The 21,608-nt window shown below is 43.8% G+C and overlaps 1 protein-coding gene across 1 annotated transcript; it reads right to left on the bottom strand.

The window, feature by feature from the left end:
- Positions 1-12,543: 12,543 nt before the first annotated feature.
- On the bottom strand, positions 12,544-15,486 carry Liat1 (ligand of ATE1). Its single transcript, XM_027924416.2, has 2 exons — positions 15,285-15,486; positions 12,544-13,040 (listed from the first exon to the last, which is right to left on the bottom strand). The coding sequence occupies exons 1-2, from the start codon at positions 15,484-15,486 to the stop codon at positions 12,544-12,546; spliced, it is 699 nt and encodes a 232-aa protein (XP_027780217.2).
- Between the last annotated feature and the right edge of the window lie 6,122 nt (positions 15,487-21,608).

The following is a 21,608-nucleotide window of genomic DNA, read 5'->3' as shown; positions in this document are numbered from 1 at the left end:
CTAGGATTGCAAGTATAACCCACTGTACCCAGCAGCAGTTCCAAAATTTTAAAGGAAAACTGTTTTTTTCTCCCCAGTACTGGGCAACCACCAACAAAGTTACAGTGTCAGAGAGCAGTGAGCATCTATTTCTTGCTTAAAATATATATATATATAGGTCTGGAAGGGCAGTTCTGCCCCCAGGGGAGGTGTTGAGTTCAGGTCTGTTCCATTTGACTTTGAGGTAAGCTAGAGAACTGGCTTAGGTCATATCCTTCTACAGGCGAAAGTCCAAAGCTCACCGAGAAGCAAGTAGAAATATCCAACCCCACTTAAGGCCTGCACCAGAAACTACACCCTGAAACCTTCACCCATATTCTATTGGCCAAAGCACGTTACATGGCCAAACAGCGTCAGTGAGTCAGAGAACCATACTTCTCCCATGTTTGTGGGCAGAAACAGTGACTACTTCCTGTATAATAAGTTATGCTCAATTGGATGTAGTGGCACACACCTGTTACTTGGGAGGCTGAGGCAGGAGGATTGCAAGTTCAAAGCCAGCTTCTAGGCCCAATTTTGCAAGGCCCTCAGCAATTTTGGGAGACTCTATCTCTAAATAAAATATGAAAAGGGCTGGGGATGTGGCTCAGGGGCTGAGTGTACTTGGGTTCAATCCCAGGTACCAGAAAATAATAATAAAATAAAAAGGGTGGAGGTAGCTCAGTGGCAGAGTGCCCTTGGGATCAATCCCCAATACCAAAAAAATAGTGGGGGGGGGCAGTTACAAAATCCAAACTCATACCAGATATTTAATATAGAGAACTGCTTACAGAGATTGGAAAGAGAAACCAGGACACTGAATCAGAGCCCAGGTTATTAGTAACCGTGAGAAACAACTCCCATGCCCATTGCCTCTTATGGCCATTTCCACCTATTTAGAAAAACAAGAAAAAGATGAGGAAATGAAACCCACAGTAAGAGGAAGGAAGGAAATAATAAAGATAGGAGTAGAAATCCACAAAATAGAAGCAGACAAACAGGGCTGGGTGGGGGTGCAGCTCAGTGGTTCAGCACTTGCCTAGCATACAGCAAGGCCCTAGGTTCAGTCCCCAGCACTGCAAGAGAAAAAAAGAAATTGACAAATAATTATGAAAAATTCAGAAGCAGAAATTTGATTGTTTGAAAACATTGAAAAAAAACTGATAAGTTTCAGCTTGATGGATCAAGAAATAGAAATCACAAATTACCAACATGATGAAAGGCATAGAGTCTCAAGCTGGGTGTGGTATATGCCTGGAGCCCCAGCTCCAGGAAAGGCTGAGGTGGCCTCCCAGAAGTTAAGTCTGACCTTGGCAACATAGCATGACCCTGTCACGGAGAGAGTGATCTTATGCATGTTGAAAATGTATAATTTTATAAACAACTTTATTAACTATATTTAATTTTATAAACAGATTTTTTAAATATTTATTTTTTATTTGGAGTTGGACACAATACCTTTATTTCACTTATTTATTCTTATGTGGTGCCGAGAATCGAACCCAGGTTCTCGCACGTGCGAGGCGAGCATTCTACCGCTGAGCCACAACCCCAGCCCCAAATTTTATAAACAATTTTATTAGACAACTTAGATAAAATAGAAAAATTCCTTGCAAAAAAACTTCCTATCAGACTGATACAAGGCAAAATTCTAAAAATCTGAAAAAAAAATACCATGCACTCATAACACACAAACCAGGCACATAAATATACATATATTAGCAACTCAGGATCATAAGTTCAAGGCCAGCCTCAGCAACTTAGGCCCTAAGCAACTTTGCAAGACCCTGTCTCAAAATTAAAAAACAAAACAAAACAAAACAAAAAAACTGGCAAGAGACACTTTTTTGTGTCCTGTTTTCCATCTATATATACTTTATGAAATGTCTGTTCAAATCTTTGGCCACAGTGTTATTTGGAAATTTAATGTTGACTTCAAAGAGCTCTTTACTTATTCAGGACACAAGTCTCTTGTCATGTGTGAATGCTATTGTCTACTCCATGAGCTTCCTCTTTTCTTTTTCTCTGTGGTGCCTGAGGTCCAACACAGGACATCAGTATGTGAGGCAAGCACTATCATTAGTCATTAGTCCAGGTCTGGCACTCCTTCTTATTTTCTTAATGGAGTTTTAATTTGATGAGCAAATTTATTATTTTTCTTTTATGATTATTCTATCATATAATTGTTATATGCTCCTAAAAATTAGAAAATACATACCAGCAAAAACAGAAATCACCCACATTCTTCTCAGAGATAAACTGTCATTAATTTTGGGGGGAAGAACTGGATCTTTCGATGGTATACGGTTGCACTAGTCTATGGGAAAATATCGCTTTTAGATGGTGGCACTGTAAATATTGTTTTCAGCCTCACAGTAGTGTAGGCGTGGAATCAGCCATCTGGTTCTGAGCCGACATTGTTTTTTTCTTTACGTCTGCTGGCTTCTTTTTATTAATATTTATTTTTTAGTTTTAGGTGGACACAATATCTTTATTTTTTATTTTTCAAAAATATGTCAATATTTTATTTTTATGTGGTGCTGAGGATCCAACCCAGTGCCTCATGCATACTAGGCAAGTGCTCTGCCACTGAGCCGCTACCCCAGCCCTGCTGGCTTCTTTTTCAGAATAAGAATTCGGGGCTTTTGGTGTGTCCAACCAATTGCTGCTAATTACAAATTACTGTCCTCCTGTGTTTAGCTCATTAAGCTAAAGAAGTACAATTAACAGGATGTTCCCAGAGCCAGCTCAATGCCCCTCCACCCACCTACAGGAGTTCTAACAGAGGCTCCAAAAGAGGTAATCTATTTTTTTCTTAGGTTTTTTTGTTTGTTTGTTTCTGTGGTGCTGGGGATCAAACCCAGGGTGCTATACCACTGAGCCACATTCCCAGCCCATTTAATTTTTTATTTTGAGGCAGGGTCTCACTAAGTTGCGCAGGCTGGCCTTGAATTTGTTATCTTCCTGCCTTAGCAGCCGGAGTCACTGAGCTTATAGGAGTGCACCACCACACTGCTGCTTCTGCTTCTGCTTCTTCTTCTTCTTCTTCTTTTTTAAATATTTTTGTTTTAGTTGTAGTTGGACACAATACCTTTTTTTTTTTTAATGTGGTGCTGAGGATGGAACCCAGCACCCTGCACATGCCAGGCAAGCGCTCTACCGATGAGCCACAACCCCAGCCCCATCCGCCCTGCTTCTTGAAAAAGTAGTTTAAATGAATTGTGTGTGTGTGTGTGTGTGTGTGTCTGTGTGTGGTCCTGGGGATTGAACCCAGGGCCTTGCGCAGGCGAGGCAAGCACTCGACCAACTGAACTATATCTCCAGCTTCTGAATGAATTTTTTCACTCATTTTTGGAGTTTACTTGCATCTATTTAGTTTCACGATGGGGCAGGGGTGACTACAGTAAAACATACCACAGTAAAAGGACAAAGGCCAGGAGAGAAGGGGACACACTGCCAGAACCCAGGCTAAGATGAGCAGCTATTACTGAGAACAGGACTTAGTCCTGAGCTTCCTTATGAGCAAGACCAAAATGAAAAGCAGCCTGTGTAACCATAACTAGCATAAGGGCATGAGCTTCCAAAGAAAGGAGCTTACTCCTGGAGCTAAGCTCCGAGAGGACTCTACCCCTGCCTGCAGCTATATTAGGGGCATGAAATTCAAGATCCACAAATTCTCCCTGTGTTGTTTCCTGTCTGGCCTTCGGGAAAGCCAGGAGGGCAGTTAGTGATCCAGTGGGATGGGTACATGCAGTATGTGAGCCCAAATGCCTAGGTTCAAATCCCAGCTTCACCATTTTTTAGCTGTGTGAACTTGGGCAAGTCACCTACACTCTCTATAAAATAGGGATAATAAGAGTTTTGTCCTAGGTATGTTGTTAGGCTTAAATAAATTGATGTGTGCAAAGCTTAGAACAATACCTGGCATGAGTTAAAAGCTATACAAGTGTTTATTGTTTTAATTATCTTTTGGCTTGTAATTTTACTCCCAAGAATGTATCCAAAGCACTGGAAAATTGCACTCAGATGGGCATATAAGGATATTCACTGCAGAATTGTTTAGAAGAGTCAAAAAAAAAAAAAAATGCAGGCTGGGCAATATAATCCCAGCAATTTGGGAGACGGAAGCAGAAGGATTGCAAGTTCAAGGCCAGACTCAGCAACTTAGCAAGGCCTTCAGCAACATAGAGATTCCCTGCCTCAAAAAATAAAAAAGGCTGGGGATGTAGCTCAATGCTAAAGTGCCCCTGGGTTTAATTGCCAGTACATTAAATAAAAAAAAAAAAAAATCCAATAGGAAACCAATTAAATGTCCACAAATAGAAGATTGAATAAATAGTCCATATATAATGCAATACAGGCAAGCAGCAAGCATCTCAAAATGTGATATGGATGTCAATTTAGTGATTTGGAAAAATGTCCATGCCATATTTTTAACAGAATTGTTAAAAAAATAATGTATTTATTAATGTCCCATGAATTTTGTTTTCCTATGTGTAGATGTAATAACAGAAAAGGACTAAAAGAAAGGAAACCAAACCGATGAGGCTATTGCTTTCCAAATGGTGGGACTATCAGGTGTCTTAAAAACTTTTTTTCCTTACCTTTATTTCCTAATTTGCCTGAAACATTCATGTATTTCTGATGTGGTTTGAAAAGTAAAACCTGAGTGTAGAATTTCACACAGCTTCTGGTGATCAGATTTAAGTGTAGAGAAATTAAAGTGAAGTGGTCTGTCTTTTAGACCAGGTTGGAGAACTGGAAAGTCTGAGTTAAAAACCTGCCACAATTTCATGGATGCTGGTAAAGACAAGAGATTCTTGGGTCTGAGATAAAGGATGATTTATTAGTCACAGCAATAACAGTAGGCAGAATACTAGCATTTGCACTGGGTTCTGCAGTTTCATTTCCCATGGGGTGAAATAGAGAGGTTCTTAGGTTATAGGAGGGGAACGCTAAGTTTAAGAACCAGAACCTTCTAGAATAGGTAGTAAGCAAATCTGCTCTTTGCTCTGGAGGAAGACACCATCTTTGTCTTCCAAAGCTGTTTATCATACAAACATCCTTCAAAAGATAGTTTGGAACAAAAGTAACCAGTTATTATCCTCACAAGACATGCAGAAACATGAGAATTCCCTTTGGGGAATTGTTTCCTAACAATCAGAGCTTCTCAAATTTAATGTGTATACAAATCAGCCAGGGATCTTGTTCAACTACAGGTTCTGATTCAGTAGGTCTGGTTGGGTGGGGGACCCAAGAGTTTGCTGACAAGGGTGTTTCTACCTAGCTCCCAGGTCATGTTGGTGTTGCTAGTTCCAGAAGCATACTTTGAGCAGCAAAGACACCCATCCTCAAAGGCAAGGCATGGGTAGTAGCTCCAGGCTGAGGCTGCTGGGCAGAGCCCGGAGTGCTGGTCTGAGATCTTGTGACTGAATGGGAATGGCTGAATGAGGTAGGATCCTTTCCAGTGGTGACCAGAGGGGAACATGTCAATGGTTTCAAAGGCTGGATTTGACCATGAACAAGTACACAGTATGGCCGGGATGGCTGAGGGAGTTTTCCTATCACCCCAGGGTCTGTCCAGGCCAGTTGGTGGGTATTCCTACTTCCCCAGGGAGCTTCTCTGCCAGCTACAGTTCCAGGACTGACCCTCTCCTTCCGACACACCCACCCAGCACCAGCAACCAACCCTATTGACAAGCCCTGTTCAGCTGCTTTGATCTCTCTTTTGCCATTGTTCTGAGCTCTGGCAGTGTGTGAGTGCCCGCCTAGGCTGCCTGTCTTAGGCACTGGCACAGTAATGAAGAGCAGGATCTCTGGAATCAGCGGACCTGGGTTTAACATCCCAGCTTCTCAGTCCCTGTGTGACCTTGAGCAAGTCCCTTTCCCACTCTGTGCTGATTTCCTTGTGTGCAACTGGGTATCTAACATCCTTGTACCATGATGATTATTATGTAGATGAAATAAAATCATGTATGATATTCTCTAGCTTCATTTATTTACCAGCAAATGCCATAATTTCATTCTTCTTTAAGGTTGAGTAATATTCCATTGTGTATATATTTACCACAGTTTCTTTATCCATCCATCTGCTGAAGGACACCTAGGTTGGTTCCATAGTTTAACTATTGTGAGTTGAGCTTCTATAAACATAGACCAACAGTATAGAATAGAATACAATATCTAATCCATATAAATACAAATATCTCATACTAGACAAAGGCACCAAAAACATTCACTGGGGAAAAAAGATAGCCTATTCAACAAATAGTGCTGGGAAAACTGGAAATCCACATGTAACAAGTTGAAATTAAACCCCTGTCTTTCACCCTGCATGAAACTCAGCTCAAAGTGGACCAAAGACTTAGGCACTAGAACAGAGACCCTGCACCCACTCCAGAAAAAGTAGGCCCAAATCTTCTCTGTGTCAACCTAGGATTTGAATTCCTTAACAAGACTCCTACAGTGCAAGAGGTGAAAGAACTTATAAACAATAAAATGCCATAAAAATATTACACTTACAATTAAGATGGGAGATACAAAACATACGCCAGGAAAACACAGTACAAATAGGTAGATGTAGCTCCTGGGATGCGCACAGTGAGGAGAAGCCATGAGGCTTTTTCTCCTCCCCAGCTTTACTGGGAAGGGAATAAGGAATCTGAAGAGGCCCATTCAGTCCAACCCAGCTCTGAACTGGCCCCACAGTGATCTCAGCCCTATAGGACACAGTGTCACTTCTAGAAATAAATTTTAAGGTCCTCCAAACACCAGGAGTGGGTGTCTGTGGTGCTTGTTTAAAATATGGCTTTTTTTTTTTTTAATTCGGTACTGGGGATTGAACCCAGGGGGACTTCATCACCAGCACTTTTAATTTTTTAATTTTGAGACAGGATCTCAATGAATTATTGAGACTGGCCTCATACTTGTGATCCTCCTGCCTCAACCTTGCATGTTGCTGAAATTACAGGTGTGCACCACTGTGCCTGGCAAAATGTGGCTTCCTATGACAAGCTTGGGGTCTGGATTTTCCAGCCCTCAGATGAGAGTTGAGGCAGCTTGCTGAGAGCATGGCTGGTGGTGAGGGAAGAGGCCAACTGTTTCAACTGGACATTTTAGCTGTGTAAAAAGAAAGAAAGAAAAGAAAAAATGATCCCCAAATTTAGTGACTTAAAACCACTTTATTAAACTGGGTGTGGTGTTGCATGTTTGTAATCCCAGCTCCTCAAAGGCTGAGGGGGGAGTAAGTGCATAGTTTGCCTTGGGGTTCACTCTTGGTGTATGTTCTATGGTTTGGATAAATGCAAGATGACATGTGTCCACCGTTGTAGTAGCCTACAGAATAGTTTCACAGCTCCCTCAAACACTCATTCATTCCCTCCCCACCCCCCAAACACAGTATTTTTTTTATAACCTCCTCTTGCAAAGAGCATCCCATCATTTTTGCTGTGTTTTCTTCATTAGAGTCAATAGGTTCAGCCCACATTAAAGAGAAGGGTGTGAGTAGCCAAGCAGAGATCATTGGGGGTCTCACCCGGCAATCTGTCCTGCAGTGGTGCTGGATCTTGAGGCTCACACAGGACTGCTTGTTCCCAGGTCTCCAATCCCTGCTGATGTGCATATGAAGTGCCAATATCTACCTCTCTGCTCATGCTGGGGGTCTCATAGTGAGAGGGTGCACATCCTAGCTGTGCTGGGATGTCTTAAGGGCTCAAGCCCAGCTCCAGGCTTCACCAAATTCAGTACAAACCATCAACCCAATTATTATTACTAACCAGGGCCTTCTGCTCCCAAGCGGCTCATGGACCTGAGGTTTAGACATTATTTATTTTCAGTTAGTAGATTTCCTGGCATTGGCCAAGGGTCAGTGGTTCCGGAGATAAGCATGCAGTCAATCCAGATCACTTAACTCCTGTCATACAGGCCACTCCTATGACCTTTGATCAGGCCTTTAGAAAAATGAATCAGAGGCAGGGGTTGTGGCTCAGCAGTAGAGCACTTGCCTAGCACATGAGGCGCCCTGGGTTCGATCCTCAGCACTACATAAAAATAAATAAATAAAGGTATTGGGTCCACCTACAACTAAAAAATAAATATTTTTTAAAAAAGAAAAATGAATCAGTTTTAGGGAAGGTGTGATGGTGCACACCTATAATTTCAGCCATGTGGGAGGCTGAGGCAGGAGGATCACAAGCTCCAAGTCAGCCTCGGCAATTTAACGAGGCCCTAAGCAACTTAGTGAGAACTTGGTTCAAAATAAAACATTTTTTAAAAAAGGCTGGGGGTATTGCTCAGTGGTAAAGTGCCTCTGGGTCCAATCCCCAGTACTGCCAAAAAAAAAAAAAAAAAAAAAAATCATTCATCTGGAGGGCAATGGACCAGTCTCTGTCTACTTGGCTCTACGGAGTCACGCTGCATAGGTTCTGCTTAGATTCTATGACAATCTGTTCAGCTCATGCAGCCAGTGGGCATGGACCTCGGACTTCCCCATCACACTGGAGGTCTATCTGTCTGTCAGCCATCACAGACTCCATTTCCCTGGCTGTTGTGATTAGCTCACTGATGAGCACACAATCCTCGCCAGGCCAGAGACCTTCTCTGGGGTTGATATGAACACTGGGTAGGGACACAGGAGTAAATCTTTTCTTTATAGGACTATAAGGATGTGGCCACCTTTGACATCCTGTGGTAAGAACTCACCTGAAAGTGAAGCTAATAGAGAGGCCACAGAGGTGGAGAGATGTGGAGACTCTGATTCGATAGTGTGACCTGGATCTAGCTAATGCCCGAAGCCACAGACAATGCTGGGCCGTTAGTTTTTTGTTTTGCAATAGCAGAGGTTGAAGCCAGGGCATTCTGCCACCAAGCCACATCCCGGGCCCTTGAACTTACAACCCTCCTGCCTCAGCCTCCCGAGTAGCCAGGATTACAGGTATGGCCGCCATGCCTGGCTGGACTGTTAGCCTTATAAGTAAATCACTCCCCTTTCTAAGCGAGTTCTCATAGTGATTTCTGTTCTTTGCTACTGAAAGAGCCCTTGGATACAGCCTGGGTGAGGAAAATACTAACAATTTCTAATCCAAGGCATTTGGAGTTGGAGCCGCTTCTGTGCTCCCTGGAGCACTAAGCCCTTCCCACTTCTCCATCTTTGTCTTAAACACAGGCTCCCATTTGGTGCCAGGCTCCAAGTGGGCACTGTCTTGTGGGGTTCCAAAGGCCCCTGCCTGGAACACTAGCCTTTTGCTTCATTCCTCCTACATCCTCTCTATTCCAGACCCCTGTAATTTGTCGTGTGGCCTGTTAGAATGGTAAGTTTGTCATCCACTGAAGTCACATTTCTTTGTGAAACTCACCCTTCAGTGAGGTGTGGTCTTCACCAGCCCCAGGCCAGCCTCTCCAGTGGCTGTGTAGCTGGGCCAGCCTGAAACATCATTGGTCAAAATTCTTGGGCTAGATGGAGTGCCTTCAGGGTGCCAGGCGCCATGTTAAGTGCTGGATATAATGACAGCATTTGGTTCTCATAACATGAAGGAAAAACCAAGGCTCAGAGAAGTTAAGCAATTTGCCTGAGGTGACAAAGCACATGGTGGAGAAGAGAGGAAGCCTGATCTAACATCAAAGCTCATCATCTTAGCTCTGTGCTTCCTGTTGCCAGGTCCTGAGCTGCTTCCCTCCTCCCTACCTCTCCACCATGATGTCCGACTTCATCTCAGGCACAGAGCAATGGAGTCAGTGTTCTAGGGACTGAGACCACTGAATCCAATGGCAAAAGGAGAGAGAGGACTTGGTGTTTATGAGCTGGGGGAAGGCAGAAGGCAGTAATGGAGAACACCAGGGAGATCTGGCCAAAGTCACTAACTTGGTTCTCCAGTATCCCCAAGATGGGTTTGTGGAATCACACTAGTGAGTCTCTGTGCTTCCACATCCGAGAGAAAACACACGACCTTCTGAGTTTGGCTGATTTCACTTAACGTAATGCCCCCAAGTTCCATCCGTTTTCCTGCAAATGACATAATGTCATTGGAACAATTAACTTCTATGGAAAAAGGGGCTTTGCTGTATAATTAAAGGTTTTCAGATGGGCAGATCATCCTGGGCTCTCCTGATGGGTCCGTAAGCGCAGCCATTATTATCTTTATAAGACAGAGACTTGACTGCAGGAGAGACAGGAGGTGGTGTGGTAATAGAAACAGGGAGACTGAAGCTGCTGCACTGCTGACTTTGAAGATGAAGGAAGAGGCCGCAAGCCAAGAAATGCAAGATATGCAGCTCTACAAGCTAAAAAAATGCAAGGAAATGAAGTATCCTATGGAGTCCCCAACAGGCTGCAGCAGTGCCAAAACCTTGGCTCTGGCCCGTTGAAATCTAGTGTGGGCTTCTGACCCCCAGAACTGTAGAACTGCTTCATGTTCTTTTAAGCCACTGAGTCTGTGGTCATTTGTTACAGTAACAACAGAAAATCATGACCTAACATTCTGACTCCCCCACTCCAAAAAAAAAAAAAAAAGAGCTTATAACTTTAGCCACTATCCCAGAATGATGCCCTATCTCGTGGCAGGAAGACCACCACAGGCCACCTCTCCCACCCCTCACCATCCTCGGAAGATTTTGCTAAGCTGCCTGGGCCCTCTTCAGGTCTGTCGGGCCCTCCGACTCCACCATGCAGCACATCCCCAGCCACCACCCAGAGGTGGATCTGGAGGGCACATGAGATGACAGCCCAGCTGCTCCCCGCTGGCCATCTTTACCTGGATACCTGGGACTTCAGCAGGGTCACGTGGCTGGGCATGCGCTCACTTCCTGTTCCCCTACTCTCCATGGACAGTGGAGAGGACAGGCCCAGTCTCAGCACAGGGAAGGCCATTCCTGTCTGCTTCAGGGTCCCTGCCAGGCCTGGCTGCTCACCATTTTCCAGGGCAGGAGAGGACTCTTCTAAAAGTTCCTTCAGAATATTTTGCCAAATGACAAAAACATGGAAACTCTGTAACTGGACTTTTAAGGCAGGGTGAGAAGAGGGATGCTGGGAGCTAAAGGCCAACGGGATCAAGACGGGAGCTTCGCTCAGCTTTCAAATAAGCGCCCTGTGGGGCTTAGTATTGGTTTCAACCTGGCTCGTGTACACTATATGTTCAACTATCCCAGAACATTCGAACCCTTTGGAAGGCGGAACCTCTTCTTAGACCTCCACTCTGCCCCTCGCAGGGAGCTGATGCCAACCCAGAGATCACCCCTAACCTTTGGACCCATCCATTTGCCTCTTGTGCCTGAAAGCAACTTCTCCTCATAACTTAGGCAGGCTTCCAGGCACACACAGTGCGGCAGACTAGAAATGCCAGGGAATTGGCACCCCTTGTCCAGGACCAGCCTTCAGCCAGTGCCTTCAGGAAGAATAATACCCAGCTCCCACGCTCAAATGTGATACTTCTGAGATCTGGGTTTTGAATTGTTTCCCAGTGCCTCCCATGGGACTAAGCTCCAGGTGCTGAGGGTGAAAGGTGGCTTAATGCTGATCCCTGGACTGGCTGCCTCCCTTCCCCACTATCCTTTTCTTCCACACACCAATTATTTGGGAAGTCTCCCAAATAATCTCCTTGCATTTGAATTAGGGCCTGCTTCTGGAAGGATGCACATAGCCCTCACTCAATAAATATTTGTGAAAGGGAGGAATATAAATTTAGGATAAGGATAAGCAGCATTGTGAGGGTTTTTTTTTTTGTTTGTTTGTTTTCGGTACTAGAAATTGAACCCAGGGGTGCTCTACTACTGGGCTACATCCCCATCATTTTTATTTTTATTTTGAGAGAGGGTCTTGCTAAATTGCTGAGGCTGGCCTCCAACTTGTGATCCTCCTGCCCTCCTGAGCCGCTGGGATTACAGATGTGCATCACCATACCTGCAGTAAGGTATTTTTAACGCTCCAGAACTTTGCTTAAAATGTTATTTGGGGGGTTCAATTCCCAGGACTCCCAAAAATGTTATTGGGGGGGGGATTAGGAAAGGACTGTATTTATAAAAGCAGCAATAGTCCTCTGGAGACCTCCCACTGTAACCTCCCAAGGACGAAGTACTAGAATCCACTGATTCTGAAGGTCATGCAAGTTTAAGTAGTGTGTTTAATTCAAAGTCTCCAGGATATTCAGGGCATTTTCTTGGGTCGACAGATGCACGCACTATGAGTTTTATCCATGAACTTAGTTTGAGACTGAGAATTTACATAATCCACAGTTTCTTTTCCTTTTGGGGGCAGATTATAGACAGCTAACTGTGATGAGAAATTACACAACAAAGAGAGATGTCAGTTTAAGAAAAAGGCAATTCTGGAGAGCACTGAGTCTGCAGAGTTGCCTGGGTTCTTCAGGAATGTGACTTTCCTAGGCACTTCGGAGCCTCGGGGTGAAGGAGAGGCTGGTCTTCTCTGTACTCCCTACTTTTACTGCATTCCCATACGGGTCTGATTTCCTTTTATATCTTTTTAAAAACATAAATTTGTGGTAAGGAGACACTCCTCAGTGTTGTGGGTAGACTTCACTCTGGCACAGCAGTACCTAAATCAGAGGGTAGGAGCTTCGCAGAGAGATTTCCTTCTAAGAAGTGATGACAGCAGTCGGTTTTCGCGGCTGGTGGCCTGCTGCTGGCCCTGCAGTCCTTGTCTGAGAGGTAGGGTAAGTTCTCAGGGCTGTCCTCAGCAGAGGGATCCTCGTGGAAGCTCTTGAGAGCCAAACTCCGGTACCGCTTCCTCCGGTTCACTTTATATACGCGAATCCTTTCTTTTTCTGCCTCTGGGTCAGCAAGAATCCCATCCCAACGCAGGCTCTTGTTGATTTGGTTGGAAAGGTTCTCTACCACTTCGGCAAAGGGGGGCAGGCTCACCACGGTGCAGGAGTAGGAAGGGTTGTGCTTGTTTGCCTCTTTGTCCGGTTTGGGCTCTGACTTGGCGCCATGGTCTTTGCTGGGATTTAAGATGTCATGGAAGGATGAAGACAGTGGCTGACTCTTCAGGCCTCGACTCTGATGTTTATCTGCTGAGCAGATGAAGAGGTTAGTGTTTGCGGCCATGTCTGCCCTGAGCCTGCCTGGGAGGATGCCTGAATCACCAAAGATGGAGGGGGCATGGGGACCACTCTTCACGCAGGGCTCAGACTGCCAAGCCCACCAGTCTTGTAACCCCCTGCCTGTATGCCTTGGGTTAAATCATCTGGGGGCAGATGATTATTTTACTTATTTTGTGGTATTGGGGAAGGAACCAGGGCCTTGTGCGTATCAACCACACACCCTGCCAACAAGCTACACCCCAGCCCTGGGAACCATTGTTTGAGCACCTACTGGAAAGCAGGCCCTCCAGATAGAAGCTATCAGTCCTGTTTTCCAGGTCAGGAAACTGAGGACCCGAGAGCTTCATTAACTGCCAATGTCACACAGGAAATGGCAGAGTCGGATTCAAAGGTAGGGCCTGGCTCTGGCTGCCCTGCTGCCCCCCACTGAACCTTGCCCCAGGTTTACCAAGGTACTTTCCAGGCTGTGTCTGTGACTCGACTGCCAGTCTAGACATTTGATGATGGAAGAAATGGAGCCAAGCAAAAAGCTTCCTAAACTTGACTGATGCAATCGGCATCATGCCAAACCCGGAAATACTTCTGCTGTGTGGCTTGAACTATTTCTTTCTTTGTTCCTTTTTTTTTTTTTAAGTAGCTTTTCAGAATTATATGACATTCCTATAAAGTACTACAAGTTATGGTTCTTTTATCAGCTCATCCTTCTAGTTTTTAGGAGACAGAAATACCTCCCTCAGCCAAAAGGAAGGGGGGAGAGCAAAGAAAAGAAGGGGAAAATTCATGTCTTGATATTTCTTTACCTTCTACTCCCCCAAAACTATCTGGTGTCCCCTGCTGACAGTATGAGGTACCATAATTTGAACAGCGAAAAGTTATACATCAAAAAGACAATACACTTCCTGATTTTGCTTTATGGATACACACAGGGTCTTTGCCTTACACTCCAGAATTGGTCCCCCCCCCATTTTTATTATAATTCCACCTGAAGAAGCCATTATACTCTTGTCCTTGCTCCCTTCCCCAGACTACAAGGCCGACAAGGGGCTGCCTGCCATTCCTCTGCCTCTGGCTCTGCACACAGAGAGCCAGATACCAGAAACTTGAGCTGGGAACCATCACATTGGAGGTCAGGGCCATTTCCCTGACGTAATCCACTGAGCTGGACCACACAGGTGACAACGGAATCACTGTGCTCATGGATGGATGCATTCTACATCATTGCCACACTGTCCTTGAAGTGGGCATTCAGGGCCTTTGTGGAGAAGAAATCTGGGGGTCTTATGAGAAGAGCTTAGTGCAGTGTGGGGACTCTGCAGGTGTCATTGAGGCTGGGGTACCTATGTGGATATTCTGGGAAGGGCGCAGGGGTGTCTATGCATGTGAGTGTCTAACAGTATCTGTGTGTGTGTGTGCTGCCTGTGAATTATGTGCACGACTGGGTAGCTGTGCTTTAGTGTCATCGGATGGTGTCACTGACATGAGGATGTGTTGGGAAGGGATAAGAGGATGGGGCAGTGACAGGTATGCAGTGGGGCTGCCCCTTGGTGGATGGGGGTGGGGTCCACACAGGGAGGATTCTTCCTAAGCATTTACCTGGGTGTGGGTGTCCACAAAGCATCCAGAGGCAGGTGCCCCTTCATGCATGAGGACGTGAGGACCACCTCTTGGGGGAAGGCAGGAGTCTGTGTTTCTGTATGTGATTGTCTGTCAGTGTCTTCAGGTCAAGAGAAGTCTCTCTGTGAGTGGTCTCTGTAGAGGGCTTGAGATTTCTTCAGAGAGGTGTGGGTATTAGGGAAAGAAGTTGGGCTGAGGGACTGGGAAGTTGAGAGAGTATCTGTGGGGCTGGGGGGCTCTTGGGAATGTGGTATCTGTGGGGGTTGCCTGCGAGGAGTTGAGGAATTATTGCATATTGGGAACTCTCGGTGCAGCCGTGTGGGGTCTCTGGGAAACAGTAAAGTTGGTGGAACTTCTGTGGCCTTGAAGGGGTCTCTTGGAAGGACAATCTCTGTGGACACCATGGTCTTAAGGCATAGGGCGGGGCATCACTGCGCCAACCTAAGTAGAATGTGGAGACAAGGGGGCTCTGGATTGGAGCGTCTCTGTCTTGTTCCAAGCTCTCTCCGGGTAGAAGGGCATCTCTGGGAGGAGGTGGGTGTCCTGGGAGAGGAATCTCAGGTGGGGTAGCGGAGGTGGCCACGCTAGCTCTCCTCTTACCGTCCCCCTTGCCCGACCCCTTGGTCTTCTTCTTCTTCTTCTTTTTCTTCTTCACCTTCCGTTTGACCGGTTCTGAGGTGCTGCCCGCGATGGGAGGTAGCTTGGACCCCCGAGAGCCCGCCGCGCCGCCCTCCGGCGCCTCCCCTTCCTCATCGTCCTCCTCGCTGAACCCCGCCGCCCCGACCCCACCGCGGCGGCTCATTAGCCCGCGGGTTCGCGACTGGGACCCGCAGCTGCCGGGCGGGACGATTCCGGCGCGGACTGCCGGGCAGGGGCCACGCGTCTCCACGGCGACCGGCCGACATCGCGCGTGCGCATTCGGAAAGCCGCCGCCGGGTACAGCCCCCAAGACATCGTGTGCGCATGCGTGTTTCTATAGGTTGCAGACCTAGGACAGAGGAAAAGGGTGGGAGAGGTTGTAAATCCTTGGGCTGACTTACCTCTCCACTCTATGCCGTGTTTTCTCCCTTTGGTGCTGGGGTCTGAACCCAGGGGCACTTTACCACTGAGCCACATCCCCAGCCCTTTTTATTTCTTATTTTGAGACAGAGTCTCTCTAAATCTGCTTAGGGCCTCGCTAAATTGTCGAGGCTGGCCTTGAACTTTCCAGCCTTCTGCCTCAGTCTCCGGGGATTACAGGCATGCGCCCCTGTACCTGGGCCCTGTACTCCTATGCCTTCTAAAATACTATTTATTCTTACCCAAAATTTTTATTGTGCGGGTTCCAGTCTTGTTCCGCCCTGAACTGTGGAAGCCAATATGTCCAAATCAAACTTCACGGTTTCCCTTCTCAGTGAAGAAAGCAGCTGGATAGGCCAGCCCTTGGCAGCCTTTCCTGTCTCCCACTCCGGCGCTTTTGCCCTCACCTAGGCTAGGCTGACCGCCACGGCTGTCACTTGGAATTGGCTCTCATCTTTCAAGCCCTCCCCTCAAGATCTTTTTTGGGGGGTGGCATGTGCCTCTAGTCCCAGCCTCTCAGGAGGTTGAGCCCAGGAATTTTGGGCCAGCCTGGGCAGCCTACCTTTATTCTGTTTATTTATTTTCATGTGATGGTGAGGATCAAACCCAGCGCCGCACATGTGATAGGCGAGCGCTCAACCACTGAGCCCAGCCCCAGCCCCTCATCACAGTTCTTGTCAATACTGTTGGGTTGCTGTGGCTCACAGGGCCGGGATGATCTGCCGCCTGCTTTTCTTTTTAAGTGAACCCACCACAGATTGTATCATCCAAGCACAGCTGCGATTATATCTCTCATTCCACAAGCTCAGCTAGACTTTGGCCATTCCCACAAGAGGCAGAGCCTACATCTACCCCCCCCCCCCTTTAATTTGGGCAAGTTTGTTGACTAACTTGTAACCAAAGAACACAGCAAGAGTGGCACTGTGTGTAGGCTTGGTCGAAAAAGGTGGTACAGCATCCATCCACCTTGTTAGCCTATGACTTGAGTCTCCCAGTAAGATCCCCGAGGGCCCTGAGGCTGGCATGATTCCAGGAAGCCTCAACTAGACACATGAAGAGACCTGACATTATGTGAAGAGAGAGATGCCCCTGTTACTCCAGCCCCAACTTTTCCACACTGAATAGCAGAACTGGGCACCACCTGTAATACCAGCAATCTGAGAGGCTGAGGCAGGTGGGTCACAAGTTCGAGGCCAGCCTGGACAACTTAGTGAAACCCTGTCTCAAAATAAAATATATAAAGAGCTGGGGATGTGGCTCAGGGGTCGAGCACCTCTGGGTTCAATCCCTGTACTAAAATAAATAAATAAATAATATAAAATAAATAAAAAGGGTTGAGGGTATAACTCAGTGGGAGGAATCCCTGGGTTCAACCCCTCAAGGGGGGGTCCATACAGCAGGAAAGACAATGCCCCCCAGGCCAGACCCCACCCAACCATTCTTTCCTAATTCTTGACTCAAGGAAACAGTGAGACAAAGTAGTGATTGTTAATTGTTTAAGTTACTAAGTTTCGGAGTGATAGAGTTTTGCAACAATAGATAACAGGGACAATAGATAATATCAATCTTAGACTTTTGCCATTCTAACATATAAGAAGTTGTGTTTCTCTGTGGGTCTTTTTTGTTTTGTTTTGCTTGGTTTTTGTTTTATTTTGTTTCTTCTTGCCCAGCTAGAAATCAAATCCAGAGCCTTGATCATGCTAGGTGAACACTATGCCACTAATCTGTGTCCCTGTGCCTCCCTGTGGTTTTAAGTTCCATTCCCTGATGACGAATGATATTGAGCAATTTTGTTTTGTTTTTGTGGTACTGGGGGTGGAACCCAGAGCCTTGCACATGGGAAGCAAGCCCTCTACTGCTGAGCTACACCCCCAGCCCCTTTATTTTGTTTACTTATTTATTTTTCCAGTACTGGAGATTGAACTCAGCTGGGGCACTTTACTACTGAGGTACATCCCCAGCCTTTTTGTTGTTGTTACTGGGGATTGAACCCAGCAACACTTAACCACTGAGCCACATTCCCAGCCCTTTTTTATTTTGAGGCAGGATCTTGTTAAGTTGTTTAGGGTCTCACTAGGTTGTAGAGGCCGGCTTCGAACGTGCAATCCTCTTGAGTTGCTGGGATTCTAGGCATGTGCCATCACCCTTTTTATTTTTATTTTGTGACTGGATCTTGCTAAGTGTGCCATCGTACCCAGTTATTTATTTTATTTTATGTGTTTAATATTTGTTTAGTTGTAGATGGACACAATACTTTTGTTTTATTTATTTTTTATGTGGTGCTGAGGTTTGAATCCAGTGCCTCACACGAACATGCTAGACAGCACTCTACCACTGAGCTACAACTCTAGCCCCACGTTATTTATTTTCTTAATGGTTTTAAATGATGACATTTAAAATTCTGATGAAACAATTTTATCCATATTTTCTTTTTTGTATCTTGCCCAAGAAGTCTTTGCTGACCCCTAAATTGCAAAGATGGTGTATTTTGTTTTCTTCTAGAAGTTTTATGATTCTGAATTTTAACATTAGGTCTGTGATCCATCTCAAATTAATTTTGTGAATAAAGTCAGGTAGGGACCAACATTCATTTTTCCCCAAATGAATACCCAGTTGTTCCAGGAACTTTCATTGAGAAGACATCCAGCACCCCTTGACTTGATTCAGCACTCGTGTAGAAAATCAGTTAACTATATATGTATGGACTTTTTTTTTATACTAGGGATTGAACCTGAAAATTATGACTTATGGTTAAAATGCCTTAGGCCTGAAGTGTCTGCTCAGAATAGCAGTTTTTCCCTGCTCCTTCCAGACCTCAGCCAGGACTTATGTTGAAATGCAAATGAAAGAAGCCTGTAAGCTCAGTAGGAGACTGATCTTCGACCTAAGGAAAAAAAAAAAAAGTAAATTGTATGGTATTTACTAATTACTGGCCAGTCATTTTTTCTAGGACTCTTTTTTTTTTTTTCTTAGATTCTGTATTTTTTTTTGAGCTTATGATTTTGATCCTATAGACCTAGTTTAATGTTTTTCTGATCAGTTCTATCTTTGATCAATTGTGGAGTTTTTAAACATTGCAATGGAGATTTCACCTGCAAAAAGCTACAAGGCCTTTACTATTGTGTTATGTGTGCACACTTGTGTTATGTGTTGTATGTCTATATGTACATATGTCCATATATCATATATATGATATACAAATTAACATATATATGAAGCGCTCATAAAAACAAATTTTTAAAAAATGGATCCAAAGATCTTTAATTCACGTGATTTAAATGGTTCAATTTAAATTGGATAAACAAATAAAAATAAATGTCTTTAAATTTAAGCTTACAAGTTTTTCTAGGAGTTCAAAAAAAACTAATAAAATATTAATGTCTATAAAATATCTAATATGTCTTGGTTCTAGGACTTTTCTTTCAACAAGAAAAAAATGGTTAACACTGTTCAATACATTTGTCTAATATTTTGATAAAAAAGTAAAGTAAATTTGATATGGGATTACTCATTCATGAGTACTTTTGTTAGATATCTGATTGATTTACTAAGGTCTGTATAAGTTTGTTTTTACAATCAGTCATGTGTTAAAAAGACAAAAATTTCTTAAAACATAAGTTTACCCATAACATTGTGTTTATTAAGTTTATTTTTTTCTAGAGCAAGCAATCATAAAAATTAAACAACTGGTTAAATAAGAACTGTTATTTTAGAGCATTGTACTGTCATTTCTTTAAGAACTAAATTTGGTTAATATAAAAACATCAATGTAATTGTGGTACTATTAATGTGTTCATATCTTCCAGGTGTACAAGTCTGTAAGGTAGAAGCTTTAAAAGAGCATTATATCAAGCTAGTGTTCTAAAGTTGTATGGTAAAAAAATATATTGGGGATTTATTTACCTGTTATCAATAAGATATGTAAAGTTTTATATTACTTTTTACATTGGGAAATAATTTAAATGTATTTTTAAGTTAATATGAGAGCCTAATCTATGTAAAGGTTAATATTGTAAAGCACAAAGTATTTTGCTACCTTTCCACAAAAGGTTAAAAACTTTCAGCCTTTCTTTAATTCATGTTTTAAATGTGATATCATATGGTATTAGCTAATGTTCATGTGACCTCAAACAATTTATGTAAACTTTGTAAAATTATATTTAAAAAGCAAAGTATTGCTTTAAGAACACAACCTGGGTTAATTTAAGATAATAAGCCATCACCTACAAGACAGATAGGATAATACAGATCCCAATTAATAAAAAAGATAAATAATTGTAAAGTTATAGACATTAAAGCCCAGTACTCTTAATATAAGGCTGTTAAAGTTTATTTGCTGGATGTTTAAGATTAAGTTTTAAAATTAAAGTTAAATTAAAAGGGCCAGAAAAACCAATATTTGGCTCTTGCCCTCAGAGTCAGTCTGAATCCAGGGAACAGGGGACTTCTCTAAAGAGCTTTGCAACTCTGGGCCACATAACCTCCCGATCAGGGAGATTAATGAGACCACTGGAGAAGAGAAAGCCAATCAGTGCATTTGCTATGAAGAGGAGAGTCATCAGAAAAGGGAGACATCCCTGATGCTTCCGAGGGAAGCCACATGGTCAAGCAAGACCTGGACCCATCCTAGCGCAAATGGCACTAGCAGAACTGAGAAGCTGCTCTCAAGTTTCCCCAGGAGTGACTCCCATGGAAACTCAGCTGACTGTTAACAATAGATAGAAACAAAAGTCAGTTTGACTGCTTCATCTTAAACACTTAGCAAAGACAGTTAAAATCAAAATACAGCCATTCCTGGGCATTTTAAATAATAATAATAATAATAATAATAATAATAATAATAATAATAATAATATTTTAAGGTATACACTTTATGTTAGCTTCCCAAAATAAGTAAGACTGGAGGCTACAAAGAAGGATTCTCAGACAGAAATGCCTGATAACTATAAAAAGAGACTATCAAGAGGAGCTGCCAGACAGAAGTTTTTAGTTTAAGGCCTACAGATATTCCTAACCTACACAGGTAGGCTTGGTGTTTGCTAGTATGATTATGCAGCCCTGAGTAACAAAATTAAAGGTTTCTCTATTAGACACAGAGGTCATACTAGTAAAACAATTTTACAAGATCAGATGACATTAAGTTATTAAACTGTATCTTATGGAAAAGGACATCTGTAACACTAAAAGTTTAATGTTGTGTTTACATTCCTGATAACTTTAGGCCTTGTCCACTCTGGCCTTATTATGGAGACAGCTTCTCCTGGTAAATACACACACACACACACACACACACACACACACACACTAACTTCTCAGCCCTCACACCTCCTGGCGAGAGGACTTCTACTATACAGTGACATGTTCCAGCTGCTGCAACAATTATTCAGCACTCATGTTTTTTGTTTCTCTCATAGAAGCACCCATCCCCAGATGACTTTACAACCTGTTCTTCCCCAATCAGACTTCAAACCGAACTGACTTCTAAAAGGAAACTCACATCCCTCACGCCGTGCCTCCTCATGTCACCCCCTCTCAGCTCAGAAGAAGCCAAAATGAGTGACATCCCTCTTCTTACAACAATGGAGCCAAAAATAAATAGACTGTCAAAATAAGTAGTTAATTAAGTCTGGTCAAATCAGGGAGACCGATTTTGGGTGAGTTCTAAAAAGTTGGAGACTGTTACCTGAGGGATTAAAATTCCCTCAGTGCTCTTCCCCTACCCTATCAAAGATTTGAAAGGGACACATAAGAAAAGGGGGCAATGATAGACTCAACCTGATCTTTTCTTAAAATTGGGAGCCATCTTGCCACAAAGCCATGAAAAGATAATTTCGGCTTTACTATAAATTACAGCAAATTCTGAAC

This window comes from Marmota flaviventris, chromosome 17 (genome assembly GCF_047511675.1).
Source record: "Marmota flaviventris isolate mMarFla1 chromosome 17, mMarFla1.hap1, whole genome shotgun sequence".
NCBI classification, from domain to species: Eukaryota; Metazoa; Chordata; class Mammalia; order Rodentia; family Sciuridae; genus Marmota; species Marmota flaviventris.
This window is presented reverse-complemented; position numbering and strand designations above follow the sequence as displayed.

What these genes read in the sequence shown, in the direction of transcription:
- Liat1 (XM_027924416.2), bottom strand. Translation starts at nt 15,486, where the DNA reads ATGAGCCGCCGCGGTGGGGTCGGGGCGGCGGGGTTCAGCGAGGAGGAC. An exon ending in GGGGTCGGGCAAGGGGGACG is followed by an intron (nt 13,041 to 15,284) that starts GTAAGAGGAGAG and finishes TCATCTGCTCAG; the next exon opens with CAGATAAACATCAGAGTCGA.